The sequence below is a fragment of the Penicillium longicatenatum genome, assembly GCF_028827895.1.
Source record: "Penicillium longicatenatum strain IBT 33135 chromosome Unknown contig_2_segment0_segment0, whole genome shotgun sequence".
Lineage (NCBI taxonomy): Eukaryota > Fungi > Ascomycota > Eurotiomycetes > Eurotiales > Aspergillaceae > Penicillium > Penicillium longicatenatum.
In genome coordinates, this window is record NW_026643120.1 from 5,290,219 (window position 1) to 5,306,847 (window position 16,629).

The 16,629-nt window shown below is 48.5% G+C and overlaps 5 protein-coding genes across 5 annotated transcripts; 2 read left to right on the forward strand and 3 right to left on the reverse strand.

Moving 5' to 3' along the window:
- Window positions 1–655: 655 nt before the first annotated feature.
- Window positions 656–5,290, forward strand: N7484_004483 (uncharacterized protein; the record flags this gene model as incomplete). The annotated part of the gene is made up of 1 exon (XM_057114903.1): window positions 656–5,290. One exon carries the CDS (start codon window positions 656–658, stop codon window positions 5,288–5,290), a length of 4,635 nt encoding a protein of 1,544 aa, XP_056975043.1.
- A 407-nt stretch (window positions 5,291–5,697) lies between these two features.
- On the reverse strand, window positions 5,698–7,299 carry N7484_004484 (uncharacterized protein; the record flags this gene model as incomplete). The annotated part of the gene is made up of 3 exons (XM_057114904.1): window positions 5,698–6,673; window positions 6,728–6,961; window positions 7,121–7,299. 3 exons carry the CDS (start codon window positions 7,297–7,299, stop codon window positions 5,698–5,700), a joined length of 1,389 nt encoding a protein of 462 aa, XP_056975044.1.
- A 1,563-nt stretch (window positions 7,300–8,862) lies between these two features.
- On the forward strand, window positions 8,863–9,572 carry N7484_004485 (uncharacterized protein; the record flags this gene model as incomplete). The annotated part of the gene is made up of 2 exons (XM_057114905.1): window positions 8,863–9,140; window positions 9,224–9,572. 2 exons carry the CDS (start codon window positions 8,863–8,865, stop codon window positions 9,570–9,572), a joined length of 627 nt encoding a protein of 208 aa, XP_056975045.1.
- A 989-nt stretch (window positions 9,573–10,561) lies between these two features.
- N7484_004486 (uncharacterized protein) lies at window positions 10,562–12,529 on the reverse strand (the record flags this gene model as incomplete). Its single annotated transcript, XM_057114906.1, has 2 exons — window positions 10,562–12,153; window positions 12,223–12,529. 2 exons carry the CDS (start codon window positions 12,527–12,529, stop codon window positions 10,562–10,564), a joined length of 1,899 nt encoding a protein of 632 aa, XP_056975046.1.
- Window positions 12,530–13,979: 1,450 nt separating this feature from the next.
- N7484_004487 (MDR family MFS transporter) lies at window positions 13,980–16,052 on the reverse strand (the record flags this gene model as incomplete). The annotated part of the gene is made up of 5 exons (XM_057114907.1): window positions 13,980–15,119; window positions 15,203–15,513; window positions 15,568–15,643; window positions 15,712–15,967; window positions 16,027–16,052. The coding sequence occupies 5 exons, from the start codon at window positions 16,050–16,052 to the stop codon at window positions 13,980–13,982; spliced, it is 1,809 nt and encodes a 602-aa protein (XP_056975047.1).
- Window positions 16,053–16,629: the final 577 nt, after the last annotated feature.

Consider the following 16,629-nt stretch of genomic DNA (forward strand, 5'->3'; position numbering starts at 1 on the left):
ACCATCGGCATTCTATATGTGGAAGAGTATTTTTTTCGATTTTCCCCACAACGGGCAGAAACACCCGAGTCAGCAATACAAAACCTGGACGGGAGTACATCTGAAAACTTTTCTTCTTATTCTCTTTCCCTAAAATTTCATGCTATGGGATCAAAGCAAGAAATCTTACTTATTTTAGGCTCCTATGGACTTACCACTGACGTGGCCGAGGCTTGAAATTCTCATGCCACATTGCTCTGGGCTGTGGCGAAGCAGCTGCAGCTCCGCCGATCAGAACAAAGTCGGTGAATTTCAATCTTTTATCTGACATCTGTCGGACACGTCTGAATGATTCTAATTGCGTTTTTAGTTGCGTTTTTTATAGTTTGTGTGCTGGCTTCGAGATACGAATATCCACTGCTATCTCCAGTCTCCACTATTAATACGGAGTCTTGGAGACCGGTGCATGGAAGTAACGACTTGGATTTTTGTACGTCAGTAGTCTTGAACCCTCGTCACATACTATGGCGTCCCATCAGACCTATGAAGCTCATGCATACATCTAGGGCCATCGACATACCCTACACTAGCGTGATGATTACGTTTTCAATGCATATGTACCTATTCGATTACTTGTCTCAACATGGGAACTGGAGACTCCAATCACGGTCACACCATGTCGTACAACTCTGGACGTATGCCGCCGAAGGCATCGTCTGCAGATTCATCACATCCGCCGTCCAACTCTGGCATCCCTAATGCATCTCGGTTTCAAAGATCTCCACTGGCAAGGCCAGTCAATTCTACTCCTCGAGGTCGCGCATCATCTTTCTCCAGTGCAGAGGGGAGTAGACAGATCCCCGCACCGGCACCATCTAACAATCGTTCAAAACGACTGTCATTGCTACCGCGGCCCAGTACTGGCGGTTTGACATTCCAAATTCCTCCGTCGACGCCATCGCCTCAAACCCCAGTCCAACCTATTCCACCCTCTGTCTCCACTCTAGATATCACGAACCCGTCAGCATTTGTGCCAATTAGGCCCAGCTACCAAGCGAAACCACCACCGGCTAAGAGGACCCGAAATGTCCTGCGCAGAAAGGCGCCGTTGATAGGAAAGCATGTGGAGCAGAGCCAAGCCCAGAAGCTCAGTCTGGTGATCCCGCAAGAAAGCCAACCGAACGAAATGAAGGATCCTAGGTTACATTCTACACCAGATGCATACTCAGCTGGGCCGTCAGCCTCGGCATCTTCACAAAGTTCGAGTGACAAGACGCCGAAAAGTGCCATGGAAACGCCCAAGACTGGCCCGGCAGAATTGGCTAGCCTCCGTACTGTCAATACTCAGAACCTTCCTCCCACACATTCCTTTCCATCCGCAAGCAGCCCTTCGACAAGGTACTCTGAGTCCCCGGGCATGTGGAGTCGTGGTTCAACGCCGACCTCATTGTCCTCATACTCACCGGGGCTTATGCACTCAAGCAAAATTGGACGTTTAAGACAGCCTAGCCCATCCCACACTAGACTGCCATTTTTCTCGCCGCCTTCTTCACATGCAAGTCCTCAAAGTGCACAGAGTGATCGACGAGAGCCCAAAACACACCGGACAGCACTTCCTCAACGGTCTCTCGGCCCAAGTCCAGTGGCATCCACCGCACCGAAACAAATACCCAAGCCTGTTGCTACAAAGACCCCAGGTCCTCCCCACAGCCCGCCTCCAAGAAAGTCGTCCGTGAACTTTAGTCCGAAGGACTCTCCGTCCAAAGACTCTGACATTGATGTAGAAAAGGCCAGAAAGGAAGTCGAGGAAGCCGAGCGAGAACTCTTCAACGTGCATAAAAGAAGGATTGTCAACCCCACAGCCCTCGAGGCTAGTGTGCCAAAAACACCACCACGACCAAGCCGAGATGGCACCCATCGGTTGAATTTGGAGACATCACCAGTGATTCAAAGCAATCTGCCATACCTTAAGACCACGGGCCACAAGAGACGGGAATCTATGGAAAGAGCTCTTACGGCGGCTCAGCCCTACCCAACTGCAAACCCTTCTGCTGCCACTTCAGTGGACACTTTTCGATCCAAGGACATATCTCGAATTCCATCGCGCGAAGCAGGGTCCCCGGTAATGACTCGCAAATCGCCTAAGTTGGTCAAGGACCCCCCTAAAGTAGCTACCAAGGAGAATAGTGAGCCGAAAAAGCCCATCACACCCAAGCGATTTGGCCTTTTCCCCAAAAAATCGAAACCAGAAATGGAAAGCAACACTGGTGAACAGAATCGACCACCAGTACGCAAGGGTCCAGTAGCAGGGACTGGTCATGAAGGATACGGGAAATACAGCCAGCGCGGGAGAAAAGCGAGTGCAAGCAGTAGCAGCGGTGCCAGGACCCGATCAACGAGTACAACCCGAAGCGCACCGCGATCAATTGCTAGTAGTAAAGGAAGTATGTCAAGTCGCCCGGATCTGGAACTCGACGATTTTCTCTCAAGTCGCCTTGAGCCAGTGATCATCAGCGGTGGTGGATCGACCCTTTCACGAACCCAAAGCGAACAGAGCATGAGCAGCCTTAGTGTTGCATCATCAAGCCTGCATCGTCCGACTCCTCTCACAGTTTCTACTGTTCAATCTACGGATTCCTTGGTGACAACCTCGACAGATATTCTGAATGAGGCGAAGCTGCCTACTGCATCGAGCACTACCTTATCATCGGCTCGGAGCCAGAGTCTAGAAAGAAAACCCGAGGTCACTGATCGTCCGCAACCACCAAAGTCGCGCATGCCAGTGGCCAAAGGGAAGAAGCGTGAGGTGTATATAAATCCAGAAGCCGGTCAGACTCAAACATCTCTATCGAGTGCTGCATCAACAACACTTCCTGTCCAGATCCCAAAAAGCACCGCCGGCTCGTCGAATCAGCAACAACCAGCGACCACGAAAGAGAGTCAGCAAGTCAACAAGAAAGAGAAAAATTCTAGGTGGAATCTATTCCAAAGAAACCGCTCTGAACCGCCTAAAGCCCCTGCTCCTGAGCCTACATCGGTTTCCCACACTGCCCAGCTCCATGCAGCGATCTCACCAGCGCCGAAGACCCGACCTGTTGCCCACTATGCACTAGTGGATGCCGACTCCGATGAACTTGACGACATAATCAATAATATCGAGCACTCGCCACCTACAGAAGAGGAAATCTTCGTACCAGCGGTAGAGGTACCAGCAAGCCTGAATATTAGAAAAAGACATCCGTCCGTCTTACTACCTTCGCCACCGAAGATGCATGGCGAGTTTGAGAAGGAAGGACATTCTTCCCCGAAGACCGCAATGTTCAATCGCAATCTGATGGATCTGGACTCTGAAAGTAGCCCTGAGGATCGCCGACCTAGACGACTGGCTTCTGTGGGTCGCATCCCTAAAGTTGTTTCTAGGCGCGATAGACAACATACACCGGCCACTCGATCATTCTCTCGTCCATTCAGTGTCGTTGAATCACCGCCATCGGTACCAGCCTATAGACAGCAAGGTCCACATGACTATCCAAGCTTTACCGACTCTCCTTGGAAGCAACAAGCGGACATTCCATCGAGCCAGCCGCCTGATTGGGGATATAATTACACACAAGGCTTTAGTGCACCTGCGACGGTTAGCGCCTTGAACTTTCTTGCTGGACCTTATTCGGCTCACGAGTTTATCCATTTTTCGCCACAAAAGAGCTCTCCATCCTCAAGCAGCCCTCTGGAAGCAGTGACAGCTGTAGTTCCCAAGCCAGAAACAGCCCCTATGGAAGATGAGATCTGGAAGGAGTATGATGATTTGATTGATGTCCTTTCCCCAGATGAATCAAAGCCAGATGAACCTAACAAGCCAGAGGATGATGAGAGGTTTCAATTCGCCACTATGGCGAGCAGAGCTCTCCAGGACGAATTGAACAATCCAAACTCCCTTCACCCCGGCCCCTCTGCATCTGGTGAAGCATCAATTCGGTCCAGTAGCGATTCGGTTCGTCTGCGTCGTTCTAGAATTGCGTCTGCTTTGCATTATTCACTCTCTCCATCAACTCAACCGTCGTACAGTAACCTCATTGCCAGCTACGGAGAGAACGAGGAGCCTCGGAGCCCAGAACATCCTGTGCAGTCTCCCCAAGGCAAGTTCCAAGAGCAGCAATCGACATTTCTTCAGTCTCTAGCCGCAGCTTCCAGTCCTGAACCCAAATCTCGCGATGATCGCAAATCCATACCGGGCTCATCAGAGCGAGCTTGGGACGCTGTGACCCGTACTAATATGCGATCTGCTTCGTTAATGACCAGCCGCTGGCTATCATTCGGGCGTGTCCTTTTCAGCCCTGCACACAACCACGTCAAGACCGGAACACATGGAAGAATCCTTGTGATTGATGGACTCGGGAACGACGATTGGTCTTTCTATTGCTCGTTGACTTACCCCGATGCCGAGGTATACAGCTTGAGCGGTCGACCAGTCTCTACAGCGATGCCCCATCCAGCTGCATGGCAGCCTCCTACCAACCACCACACGGTCTATCACGCCGGTCTGCAAAACCCTCTGCCGTTTCCCAAAGACTACTTCGCCGCGACCGTTTTGCGATTTCCTGCAGCAAGCCCCGAGGCGATGCAGAATAACATTATTCAGGAATGTAAACGTGTTCTTCGCGCCGGCGGTTACCTGGAAATGAGTCTCCTAGACCGGGACATGGTGAACATGGGTCCTCGCACCCGTAAAGCCGTCCGACGACTCAAGGAAATGACCTGCCTCGCCAACCCAGCCATTAGCCTCAAGCCTAGCAGCGATAATGTTCAGCGTCTACTAGGCACGCAGGGCTTTGACAATCTCCGCCGATGCATGGTGCGAATCCCGGTTGCAGGCATGGTCGTTCGATCCTCCGACTCAACTACTTCTTCATCGAACAAATCCTTCTTGGCAACAGCAACAACTTCCTCAACCGGATTCTCTCTCCCAGCTATCTCAGTTACTGGAACGACGGGTAGCCAGAGCACCCGAACGGCTTCAAAATCGTCGCCTTCGGATGACACCAGTGTCTCTCTGGGGGATCTTTTGTCAGACCCTTCACCCTCCGCCGCTAATGACGAGTCAATCGCCAAGATTGTGGCACGTGTCGGTCGGTGGTGGTATACGAAGTGCTACGAGGATCCTGTGCTCCCCGACACCGGGGACAATGATCCGGGCATGTGGAACGACCGCAAGGTTCTTCGCGAATGTCAGCAACGTGGAACTGGATTCCGTATGTTGATTGCATATGCACAGAAGCCGAGTGAGGTTAAGAGACGCACCGCCAGCGTCTAAATGATGATTACTTATGATGCATATGATTTCACACTATTGGCATGACTTATGGATACCCTCAACGCTTCTCTTTTTCTATCTCTTTTTTTTTTTCATGTGTTTTTTTTCTTTCATCTTTGACTCTACTTTTTTTCTGTTTTGTCAGACCCAAATCCAGCATTTACGGGCAGGTGGATTCATGATTCAAGACTTGCATTGACCTCGCGGTCTCTATTGCGAAGAGTATACTAATTCGGAGGATATCTGTTTACGTGCATCATGATACAATGATAATTGCGGTACAATATTGTTATAGCATCCCAAGGCTGGCCTTTTGATTTACTCGTTGGTTTCCATCTTACAAGCAGGACTAATAGATGAACAATCAGACTATATTGAAATTTAATCCCGAGTTTCCATTCCATCACTTAATGGCAACGATCCACGAATTTAATAATCTTTTCCGCAGTAGCACTTCTTTCAAATCCCCCAAGGTCCTCGAGAAACACGACTCGAAACAGATGTTCGTTCTCAGGAAATACAGTAAAGAAAGACATCAGACCCTGGATAAGAGCCTGATCGGAGAGATACTCTTCCTGCGAGGATCTGAACAATCGCATTTCTAGAGTCACCTGTGGCGAGGTCTGTAATTGGCCTAGGATAATTTGCCATTGAAGTATGCCATGTTCTTTGACCTGCATGAAGGAATCAATCTTCTCGAACTCAAAGTAGTTACCGAACCACTTAAAACTGAAGCGACGGTCGCGTCCTTGCATGCGCAGTACACGCAGGTATTCGGCTTCAGGGATCATACCATAGGCTACATCCGGGATTGGATGTACAGAACCAATGTCACCGGCTATATAGCGTACGACCGGATTGCGTAGCCGTTGAAGGGATGTCTGGACAATAAGACCCGACTCTCCCTGTGGCAGCGGATCAAGAATTGGATCTAGACTAGGCAAAGATGTATCCTGCAAGGCTGAAGAAGGGAAAATCTCAACCAGCACATTGCGAGTATCAAAGATAAAGTCGGTGGTACTGGTAGGATCTTGATCCTTCATCAGATCGGGGATACTGATCGCCCAAGGACCCACCTCAGCGCTACCTAAGATAGAGAAGATCTTCACGTCGCCAAGGACCTTTTTGATGAATGCTCGCTGGGGACCAGTAAGCGGCTCGGAGGTGTAGATTATCTTATTGATATTGATGCGATCGCGATTTTGTTGTGTCATCGTAGAGATATAATTGACCACTCGAATTATCTGGCTGCTGTCACCAGATAGAACGTTGACATGATAATCAGCTAGAGCTTGGGCAACCTCCGCAGGTAGCATATAGCTTCCAGCGCTCAGAATAGTGCCTCCCGCATTTTCGATGAGTTCTGTTGTGAGATCGAGGGCCCTTTTTGACAAGGTTAGAAGGGACAGCATATCTATTGGAATTGGATCTAGTCACCTATAGAAGCCACCGGCTAACTGAGTAGACAGCACCCAATCATGAGGCTCGATTACACCGCATCTTCTGAGAAACTTGCCCATTTGAGCTCTCTGACGACGATTTTCATGCACGTCTACCGCGAACATCATGGGGATCCCCCCGGAGCCACCACCTGTAATGCTCGTGTATGAACTATGTCGATAGGTATTTTGCGAGTCCACATCATGTGTTAGACGTTTGATTGTCTTGTACCTGAATGAATCAGTATTTAGCAAACATGTAATGTCAGAAAGGGAGAATGCGATGCTGAAAATTTTTCGTTCAGCTATGAAAAAGTGGGTGGGCGGTGGTAGAGAGGGGGAGTGTGAAATGGATCTCTGAGCGTTGGCATTCTTCTAACTATTGTCTTACAGTATGTTCTTAGTAAGCAATGGCTGATCTTGGAGATTGAGCGCCGGTTGCTCGTTAACGAGCTCCCGAATTCTCTGGATCGCTTTGGCATCTGCCGGATACTGCACATCCGGGTTATAGAAGGGGTGCGTTTTGGCGACGGCCAGTACCTCTGCCAACGAGTAAGTTTCCGTGGGCATTGCGTCAAATGAATCCTTAGGGATCTAGCTTGAGACAGGATAGAGTATGAAGCGAGGGTGGAAGGTTGCGGGGTATTAGTAGTCGAATGCCATGGGCTCTCACAGGACCTGGGCTACCGGAGAGGAACAAGGTAGAGAATTAAATTTTCCAAGTTTTGCTGAAGGTTCTGCATTGTAAAAGTGGCCGACCAGTTCATTTCATAATATTGCCTTTCACCATCGATATCAGATCCTCGCTATGCATGAACGAGTTACACCGGAGTAAGCACAGGAAGTTCGTGGCCTATTTTATAACTGCATACGACCCTCGAGGGTCCTATTGTGACGATTAAATATATGCTTTTTTTGACAAAAAGAGCAAACTAAATATTCTAATACCAGCTACTGAATTAAATCTCTTCTCTTTTCGAGAAGCTTTAAAGCTGGCGTTATATTTTGTACCCAGTTTGGGGACCTGGGAAGAATAGAACCAGGTCTTTGGACTCTGAGGATTATATTCATGACAGATTGAATTATCCTGAGATCTACAATATGATTTTCGCAATAGCGAGTGAGCCGCAAAGGATAGTCTTGAAGTGAACACCGGCAAAGGATCAAGAAAGGAATAAAAAAAATACAACAACTAGGATTCGCAGTCAACCGCCGTACTACTAGGTAACTAACCGGCGTGTTGCTTAAGTGCGGCCAGTAGTTCGGTGGGTATCACCAGGGTGATAAGTTAGTGAGAGCCGCTTTAGCGTCACGCGATCGGGAGTGAGAAGGGTGAATGTGCAATAGGTAGGGTGAGAAGCCAGGTGTGAGCGCGTGAAAAGTCACCTTTCGTCGCTAGACTGCCGTATTGACCCCTCGGTAATGCGACTCTCGACTTAGATGGGTTAGCGGGAAGATTTTCGATTACCAAATCGGGCAGAAGTGGGGATCCCCTCTGAAATGTATCAAAAATTCGATAATCTTTTCTATTGAGTGCAACCCGAACGGCGATCGCACATTTAACCAACAAACTGATGCTCTCAAAATGTACCTATAACAGATAAATTCTCCTTTCTCGCTTGAGACCTTCAATTTTTTGACACCTTACACTATGTTACGCGGTGCTAAGTCAAGGACTCAAGGCTCGTCCTCAAGTCTCAGTCGCAACCGTACCGTTGCCAATTGGCTTCATATAGACCCGGATCTATGAGTAGATTCCTATGAGGCTGTGCCAGGTAGTGCGCTAAGTCAGGCTATACTTAAGAACTAAGTCGAGAGACTAGAGACTAAGGATACTCTCCTTGTAAATTAGTTTGTCTTAAGCACGAAATTGAATAGTGAAGCTAGAACTATAGGTTCCTAGTAACAATGTCTCAACAAATATGTGATAGAACGCGAAGAACTAAATACATATGCGGTAATGAATGTCCTTATAGACCTTTCGAGTTCCTACTTCAGCTGCGTATAGAGGGAGTTACGGTCACGTGTCGCCAACTGTCCAATCATGATAACAAGTATTTAAGAGGCTGAATATGTATCCCCGACGCCAGTCCTTTATTAGTTCTTGATCCACCACCTCGCGTCTAGTACACAATGGCCACTACCAGAACGGATGCCACCCGCATCCGCGATGATATGGCGACGAAACGCCAAAATTCATGGGGCTTCTGTTTCTACCGTACATGTTACTACGACGATGATACACGGTGGGAGAGTTTCCTTGAGCGGATGAAAGCATTCGCAAAAATGCGGCTACTGGATTCTAGGACGGAGAACAAGAATGGCGATGGAGAATTCCTTTTAGGCCAACTTGAATGGAATGTTCAATCGGACCCCTCGCTAGACAATTCTTCATATGAGGAAGTCTGGCGGTATGAATTATGATCCCTTCCTATTCGATTTAAACTAAAATATTTATGGGGAAACGAAGTGCTGATTTTTCCCGCCTTCTTAGCCGCCACCGGGATCTCATGAAATCTCTTCAGGGGGAATATTGTCCCGCTTTTGTCCGACAAGGATACCCTGTCGTCGTGGATAAAGAGGCCCTAGACTCTGTCCTAGAAGCCTCGTCACCAGATGCATGGACACCTGGTGATAATCTTAGGACGATGGCCTACGTGAATGTGCTTGATATGCAATGGTTTGATGCACAGGATGAGCCGGATAATGGAATTGGATCGGAAGTTGGGTGGACGAGGGTTTCGGCTCACGAGCTATATCCTAGATTACATTCGTTACTTGCAGATTTCCTATGGCCGCAAGTCATCTATCGTGATCCTCCCACGATTTCTCGTTTACGCTAAAGATCGCCATATTCTCTGCTTGCATTTCTGGGCCTTGGCTCTTCCGGTGCCACTAAGGAGCTCCGTGTAACTCAGCTAAGATCCCATGCCAAGGCGTAATCATGGGTACACCAGTACTCTCTCAGCTTGGGGAATGGAGTATCAGCCTCACTCCCTCTCGCCTTGCAGACGTTGCTTCGCCATCATAATCCTTGTCGAGGGTCATTTCTTCCTGATATTTTGATGCACTGCGAACCAATGAAAAGCTGGTTTGCTTTATGTGGTGGTCATTTTCACAGATAGCTGCAGTTACAGTCATAACCCCCCTCTTTTCTCCTTCTCACTAGATATCAAATCTACTCACCTTTCAGCCTCACTTCCGTCGGGCTTCCGCCTTTTTTATCTACTAGCAGACTTATCTTCTCTACCTCATTGATTGTATTCAACCAAGACCGGTGGGCTGTTACAGGAGTGGATTGTTGCTGTATATTCTGTGCGCAATTGATTTTATGATCAGAGCTTCCTTCCTTCCCGTGAAATCAGAATCAGGCAATCGGAATACTCCACAATATACGCCGTATCTATTGAAAATGAGACCCAGTCTCCATAATCAGTCTGCTGGGCCTTCAAGTGAATGCAATATCAGAGATTATGTGACTACTCCTGTAGATGAATCAGAGCTTCTCTTTTCTTCCTTCTTCCTCTCTCAAACCTCCCACAATACAGAAAATGTTCTGGTTGTCGTTCCTCGTACTCGTGTAGCTCACAACCTGTACTTGTACACTCTTTTCTCCCTTTCTCCTCTGGTCCACCAGTGCCACGCGCTGACACAATCAAATTTACATTATATCTCAACGTTACATGATTTTGTGGATAAAATTCAACCGAGTTACCGTGGGCTATAGAAAATTCTAAGACAAGCTCGAAAACGAGAGAAGGCGAAGCTAGGAGAAACATGGCTCAACCTTTACTGTATAAGGAGGCGCAGTATACAGGAAACCACTAAGCGCTTACTTTTTGCCGACGAGGTATCTGAAAACAGCTCGGATAAAGTCCAGAGTATCCTGAGCACTGCCAGTTGGGATGGCCTGGGCAGTTACAGCGCTGCTAGGGGTAGCCATGACGATGCTGGGCTTCGAAGACTGACGAGACTGGGTAGCGAAGGTAGTCACAGCCTGCACAGCCTGCACAGCCTGCACAGCCTGCACAGCCTGCTCAGCCTGCTCAGCGGCAGCAGAAGTAGTAGTTTCAGCGGAAGTGATGGTCGCAACGGCGGCGACAGTGGTTTCTGCCGCAGCAGGAGTCTCGGCGACAGCAGCAGCAGAAGTTGTCGCAATAGCAACACTGCTAACATTGGAAGTAGTCTCCAAAGCGGCAGCAGTAGTCTCCACAGCAGCAGCAGCAGTCTTGGTGGCAGCAGCAGTAGTCGTGGTCCCGGCAGAAGTGGTGGTGTTGGTGGTCTCTTCAGTGCCCATGCAAGCAAAAGACATCTTTTTAGTAGTGGAAGAAGTAGTACCATACCCAACCGCCTGCGACAGGTCCCACTCCATGCTAACATACGGCCAGCAAATACGACCATCCGACATAGTGACCATGTCACCTGCAATATAGACATCGTTTCTGGTGAAAGCATCACCAACCTTGCTACCATCCGAGCTCACCTCCTGGAAGAAAGTGCCTGCAAACTGTCCCCGACAACCCATCGCAATGTAGTCACAGATCGGGTCCGAGATCTCTTCCCAGGTGATCAGGGCCGAGCTGGTGCCGAAGGTTGCCGCGTGGGCATTGGAGCAGTCATTCGATCCTTGAGTCACCCAGTTGACCTGGCTGTCTCCATCCTCAGTGCCAACCACCGAGGTGGCCTGGTCGCCGACCTTGGTGTACTTGTCCGAAAATAGGGAGATGGCAACGTTGCGGCCGTTGGTGCGGTTGTTGACGTGAGTGTAACCATCGCCCATCCAGGTGTTTTCGGTCACATCAATGGCACCGCGAGAAACCCAGGCGAAGATGTACTTAGTGGTGTCGGCAAAGCGAGCCAGCGCGCTGTAACTACCCGACATACCACCCATGGGCTCACCAGAGGCACCGTTGGTGGTGTTCTCGTTGGAGATCTTGACTCCATCGTTCATCATGCCTTGTCCCTTAGTGTTTAGCCAGATAGCGCCCTGGTCCTCAGCGCAGATACTGGCGAAAGGAGCCTGGTCGGCATCCTCGAACGCAATACCGGTGTTGTGGCTGCATCCCCAGGAGCTTGATGCACCGGTGATTGTGTCCAGGTCTCCGGCCTTGGTAACGTACTGGATGCTGTCACCGTAGTGACCGGAGGCGTCCCCAGTGTAATCGGTGACAACGAAGTATGCACCGTAGAGCTCTTCGCTTTCAGAGTAGACGAGGTCACCGTTCATGTCCGGGGAGGAAGAGAGGCCATCAGAGGCATGCACTCCCGGTCCACCCAGCCAAGTCTTCCAAGTCTGCTTTCCATCGGTGTAGCGGTACAAGACAGCAACGGGGGTATCACTGGGCGGCGCATTGGTGGTGCCCGAAGGCATAGCTTCGTTGACGAGAACAGCGAAACCATCATTGTGAGCGACAAGACCTCCGGCTATATACTCCAATCAGTCACGATGTTTTCTTGTTATTTCAAACAGACCAGGTAATTGGGCTGTCGCACCTTCCTTTCCACCAGAGACGGTCACCGTCGTGCCCGTAGCCTCGAAAGTCGTAGGGTCCAACTGCTGAATATGAACATCGGTCTCGCTAGAATCCAGATACGCAATGTAGGCAGAATTCCCATCAGGGGATACCGCGAAAGGAGTGCGACGGTGGTGTGGATAATCAGTCCAGTAGGCTTCCTTGACGGGGTTGAAGGCACTGTCGAGTGCCAGCACATCGACGTGAGTTTTCAGGTTAGAAGTCGTCAGACCAGCAGAGGCACCCAGCGCCGCAGAAAGCAGAGAAAGAATGAAAGTCCCACGCATGTTGGGGGATGAAAGTCGGTGCTACTGCTTTTGGTCTGATTTGGATCGTGTAAATCGACCGGGATCTACACTCTTTTTAAACCCTGTCCCAACGACCACTGCTAAACTGCCGAAACCCCGTATAGGGCCTGACACGAACAAAAACACAATGCATGCTTAAGCAGATAACATTGAAGGGTCAGGTTGGTACGGTGAGTGTTTCATGTGCTGCCAAGAAAACCCTTAATGTAGATTGTATAGTTCCCCACCAGGAAGGTAGCCGCTGCCAGGAAGGGTGTGGAATCCGGCCCTTGTGAAACATTGTTCCACCGTCATTTATGCGGAACCCACTACACTTTATTTTTTCCATGACTGACAGCTTGTAGTTTACTAAGCTTGCTTTCCAAGTGCTTACTATGGCACTGGCTGGGTAGGCTAAAACCGATCTAATCAAAAAAGAACAAAATGCTAATCATAGAGATTAGCATGCCTACCACCATATTACAGTGAGTGCTACTGTACAGTACGCACCCATATTACCGCGTAATTCATTACGAGTAACGTCACGCGCTACTCCATAACAGTGTATTTTCTTAAGTTAGAAAATTTATCGATTAATTCACTACGTAAAGCTTTCTTGCTAATTATAACCAAACCTCTAAGGATTTCCAATTAGAGGTAAATGCAAACCTATGAAGCACATCCCCTTCTTATATAATTATACCCGTCACTTATAGTAGGAGTGAGTTTACGGTATGACGTAACGTTAGCTTTAGACTCTTTCTAGTCCTAATACTGATAGGTGAATCTACGTAACTTAGCACGTGTGTTAGGACTAAGGTCCTAGGATAAATAAGGATAAGAGTGATGACGGAGAAGTAGCGTACTGGATACGCTACCGTTGGATTAATGGTAATATAATTTTTAGAGAACTTATGAGAGTTCTCCCGCGATCCTACTTCACTGTTACGGTGTGAACGAAGAAGTCTAGTAGTGAGGGCATAGAACCGGATAAATGTTATCCCGAACCCTTACGGGAGTGACAGTAGACCTCGCCCAGTGCGGGTTTGCGATAGGTTTTGGCGAGGCCTAAACTGTGTGATGTCTCTCAGGTCTCTGGTCGTGAAACTGATACTTTGATCTCAGGGGCCTATAAAAACACCACGGAATTGTTGTGAATTTAACCTGCTCTTCAGTACAGCCCCGAGATGTCCCAACCTCCGTAGTTTGTCATCCCGCTGCTGACAGTAGTAATACCGTAGGTGATGGCCATGGAGGTGTTACGGAGGTAAGATATATACAAGTAGTGAGCAAGGACAAGTGTTGTAGTTGTCAGGTGTATAATACATGCTAATGGTACATAAGTCAATATATATATGTCCCGGAACAGAACGATATATATCTAGGACACGCTTGACTCCTCTTGGTCATTCAGCACCCGCTTATGCGTGCGTCTTTGGTTCTTTCCATCCTAGAGGGATTTTGGCCTCTCGAGTGAATCATTGGCGCATATAAGTCCCCCTCTCGGTATCTGCAGTGATGCGTGCTTACCGGATGCAGTACCTTTCTGAGCCTGAACTGTAACCATTTCTCGGTCCAGATCATACGAATGGGTAAAAAGACTCAAAGTCAGGGCTATGCCTGAAATCCCGCAGCAGAAAGCCCAGATAGTGCGCAGGCTATCGACATAGGCTACCTTCAAGGCATGTTTTTGCGGACCTTCCTCCAGGCCTTTGATAATATCAACTATTCCTATAACATCCTGGCTGTACTCAACAGCCTTATCACTCAAACCAGGATATCGCGACAGATTGGTTCGCATGCGATTCTGAAATATCACACCGCCAATAGCCACACCGAGAGTTTGGCCAAATGTCCGAAAGAAAGTTGACATGGCCACAGCCATTGACAATGTCTCAGCTGAAGCAGATGCTTGCACAGCGAAAGCAACAGACGGGATGATTGCCCCCAGACCGATCCCTCCTACGATATTGACGAATATCCAGGTGGCTGTATTGGTATCGGTTTTGAGAAGACAGAGTAACCCCATACCAAGGGTGCACAGTATCCATCCGCAAATAACACTCCATTTATAGTTGCCGGTTTTGGCAATAAGAAGTCCGACAATCATGGCCGATGGTGCAACAGTGAAGGTGTTGGGAAACATGGCAATCCCAGATAGAAGTGGACTGAATCCTTTCACACCCTCGTAGTATAGAGGAAGGTAATAAAGATTGCTCCAAAGAAGGATCCCAGTGATAGTGTAGCCAACAAACGATATTGCGCTTGTGCGGTTGCCGAAAAGACTTGGAGGAATAAGTGGCCTCGAAGCCATTCGATATTCGTACCCTGCGAAAATGCACAAGCCTGCAGCGCCAATACTTAGGGGCACGATTGTATGCCATGAGTCCCATTCGTACGTGATCCCGCCCCAGGTCAGCGGAATTAAAAAGGACGTGATGCTCGTTGTGAACAGAGCGGCTCCGATGAAGTCGACTTGTTTTCGCCAGTTCCGAAACGAATGATCAATTCGAGGCCACGAACCGCACGAGGCGCCGACCAAAGCAGCTCCCAGACCAATGAACGGGAAGTTAATATAAAAGATCCATCTCTAAACAGCGACAGAATTATGAGCTCTGACTTCTGATGGTGGACAGCGATACAGGCGGGCAATGAAAACATTGGAAGTCTTACCCAAGACGACTCTTTTGCAAAGGCACCTCCAATCACTGGTCCCAAAACAGATCCCAAACTCCACATGGCACTGAATAGTCCAAAATATGTACCTCGATGTCGCAAGGGCACGGCATCTGCGATGACGAGACCAGTCAAAGTCATAATGCCGCCGCCACCCGCACCTTGAAAGCAGCGACCGACGATCATCAAGGTGGTATTATGAGCAGTCCCTGCAACGCAGGCCCCGACAAGGAAAAGACTAATTCCCACCCAAACAAGCAGTCTACGTCCCAGATGGTCTGAGAAGGACCCAAATAGAGGTTGGAAGGCTAAAATTCGGTCAGACGGTGTGCTTGCAGAAAGGTTCTCTTCGTGTTTTTTACCTGCAGAACAAAGTAGAAAGGAAGTTCCAGTCCAGAAAGCCTGGATGCTTGTTGCCCCGATATCCGATGAAATAATCTGTCGAATTTAGATCAGCTGTTGAGTCATGACCGTTTAAGGCCTGATGGATGCCATCTGTCGCTTACGGGCAAGGCAACGGATATTGACGTGCCGTCCAAAGCAGTCATAAGGCTCAGAGTGGTCAGCGCACAAAATAACATCCTACTACGTCCATCCAGTGCAAATTTAGTTGGTTTATTGTCGTCCGTTTTTTCTCTACCTTTTCTCTGACCACTGCTAGACCGGGGTGGATCTCTTCCAGAACCTTCACCCAGTGTCATGGTTCCCGTGTGGTTTGGAAGGCGACAGATTCGAGTTGTGTGCTGACCTTGTTTCTTCTCACTGTGTGTAAGACAGAAAAGGAGCTTTATATGTTCGGTAGAGCATTCCAGCCGACGTACAGATAGTTGTTTTCCAGACCGAGCATGCCAGAGTAGCAAAAGTCCCAAAAAGGATGATCTAAATATGGATTTCCTCATGGAATCAAGTTTTGCTTGCAATATCATGGCCATTTCTGGACAGGAAGAAAAATGCTCGGTGCGCGTGAAACTTGTTCATAAAATTAGTATATAAAAACTGAATATCTGCGATTACGTCGCCGGTGTGGGCAAGGAGACCTTCGCCACCAACGCCTTGCAGATAGCGACCAAGAAGAAGACTGAACACATTGCGTGTGGTTTGATTGAAAGTTCCAATGGTAGATTCATGTAGTTCCGTAACGAGGACCTGATTTTGGAGATGTCATTGAGCGAGCCAATGTAAGGCGCTGACCATTCATGGCAGAAGCAATGGGAGTATTCTCATTACTCTTGGCTTCTAGCGACCCCAGATATCTGCTTATCATTTTCATTGGCAGGACTAACACGATCACTGAGCCTCAGGGAAGGTTTTCTTCAATTTCTCCTTCCTATTTTTCTGGTAATTTTAGCTTAATTTCAAATTTTTCGTAATTAGTTAGCGGATCGTCATTGTGTAATGATGTGACCCGTAGCTAACTATATCTT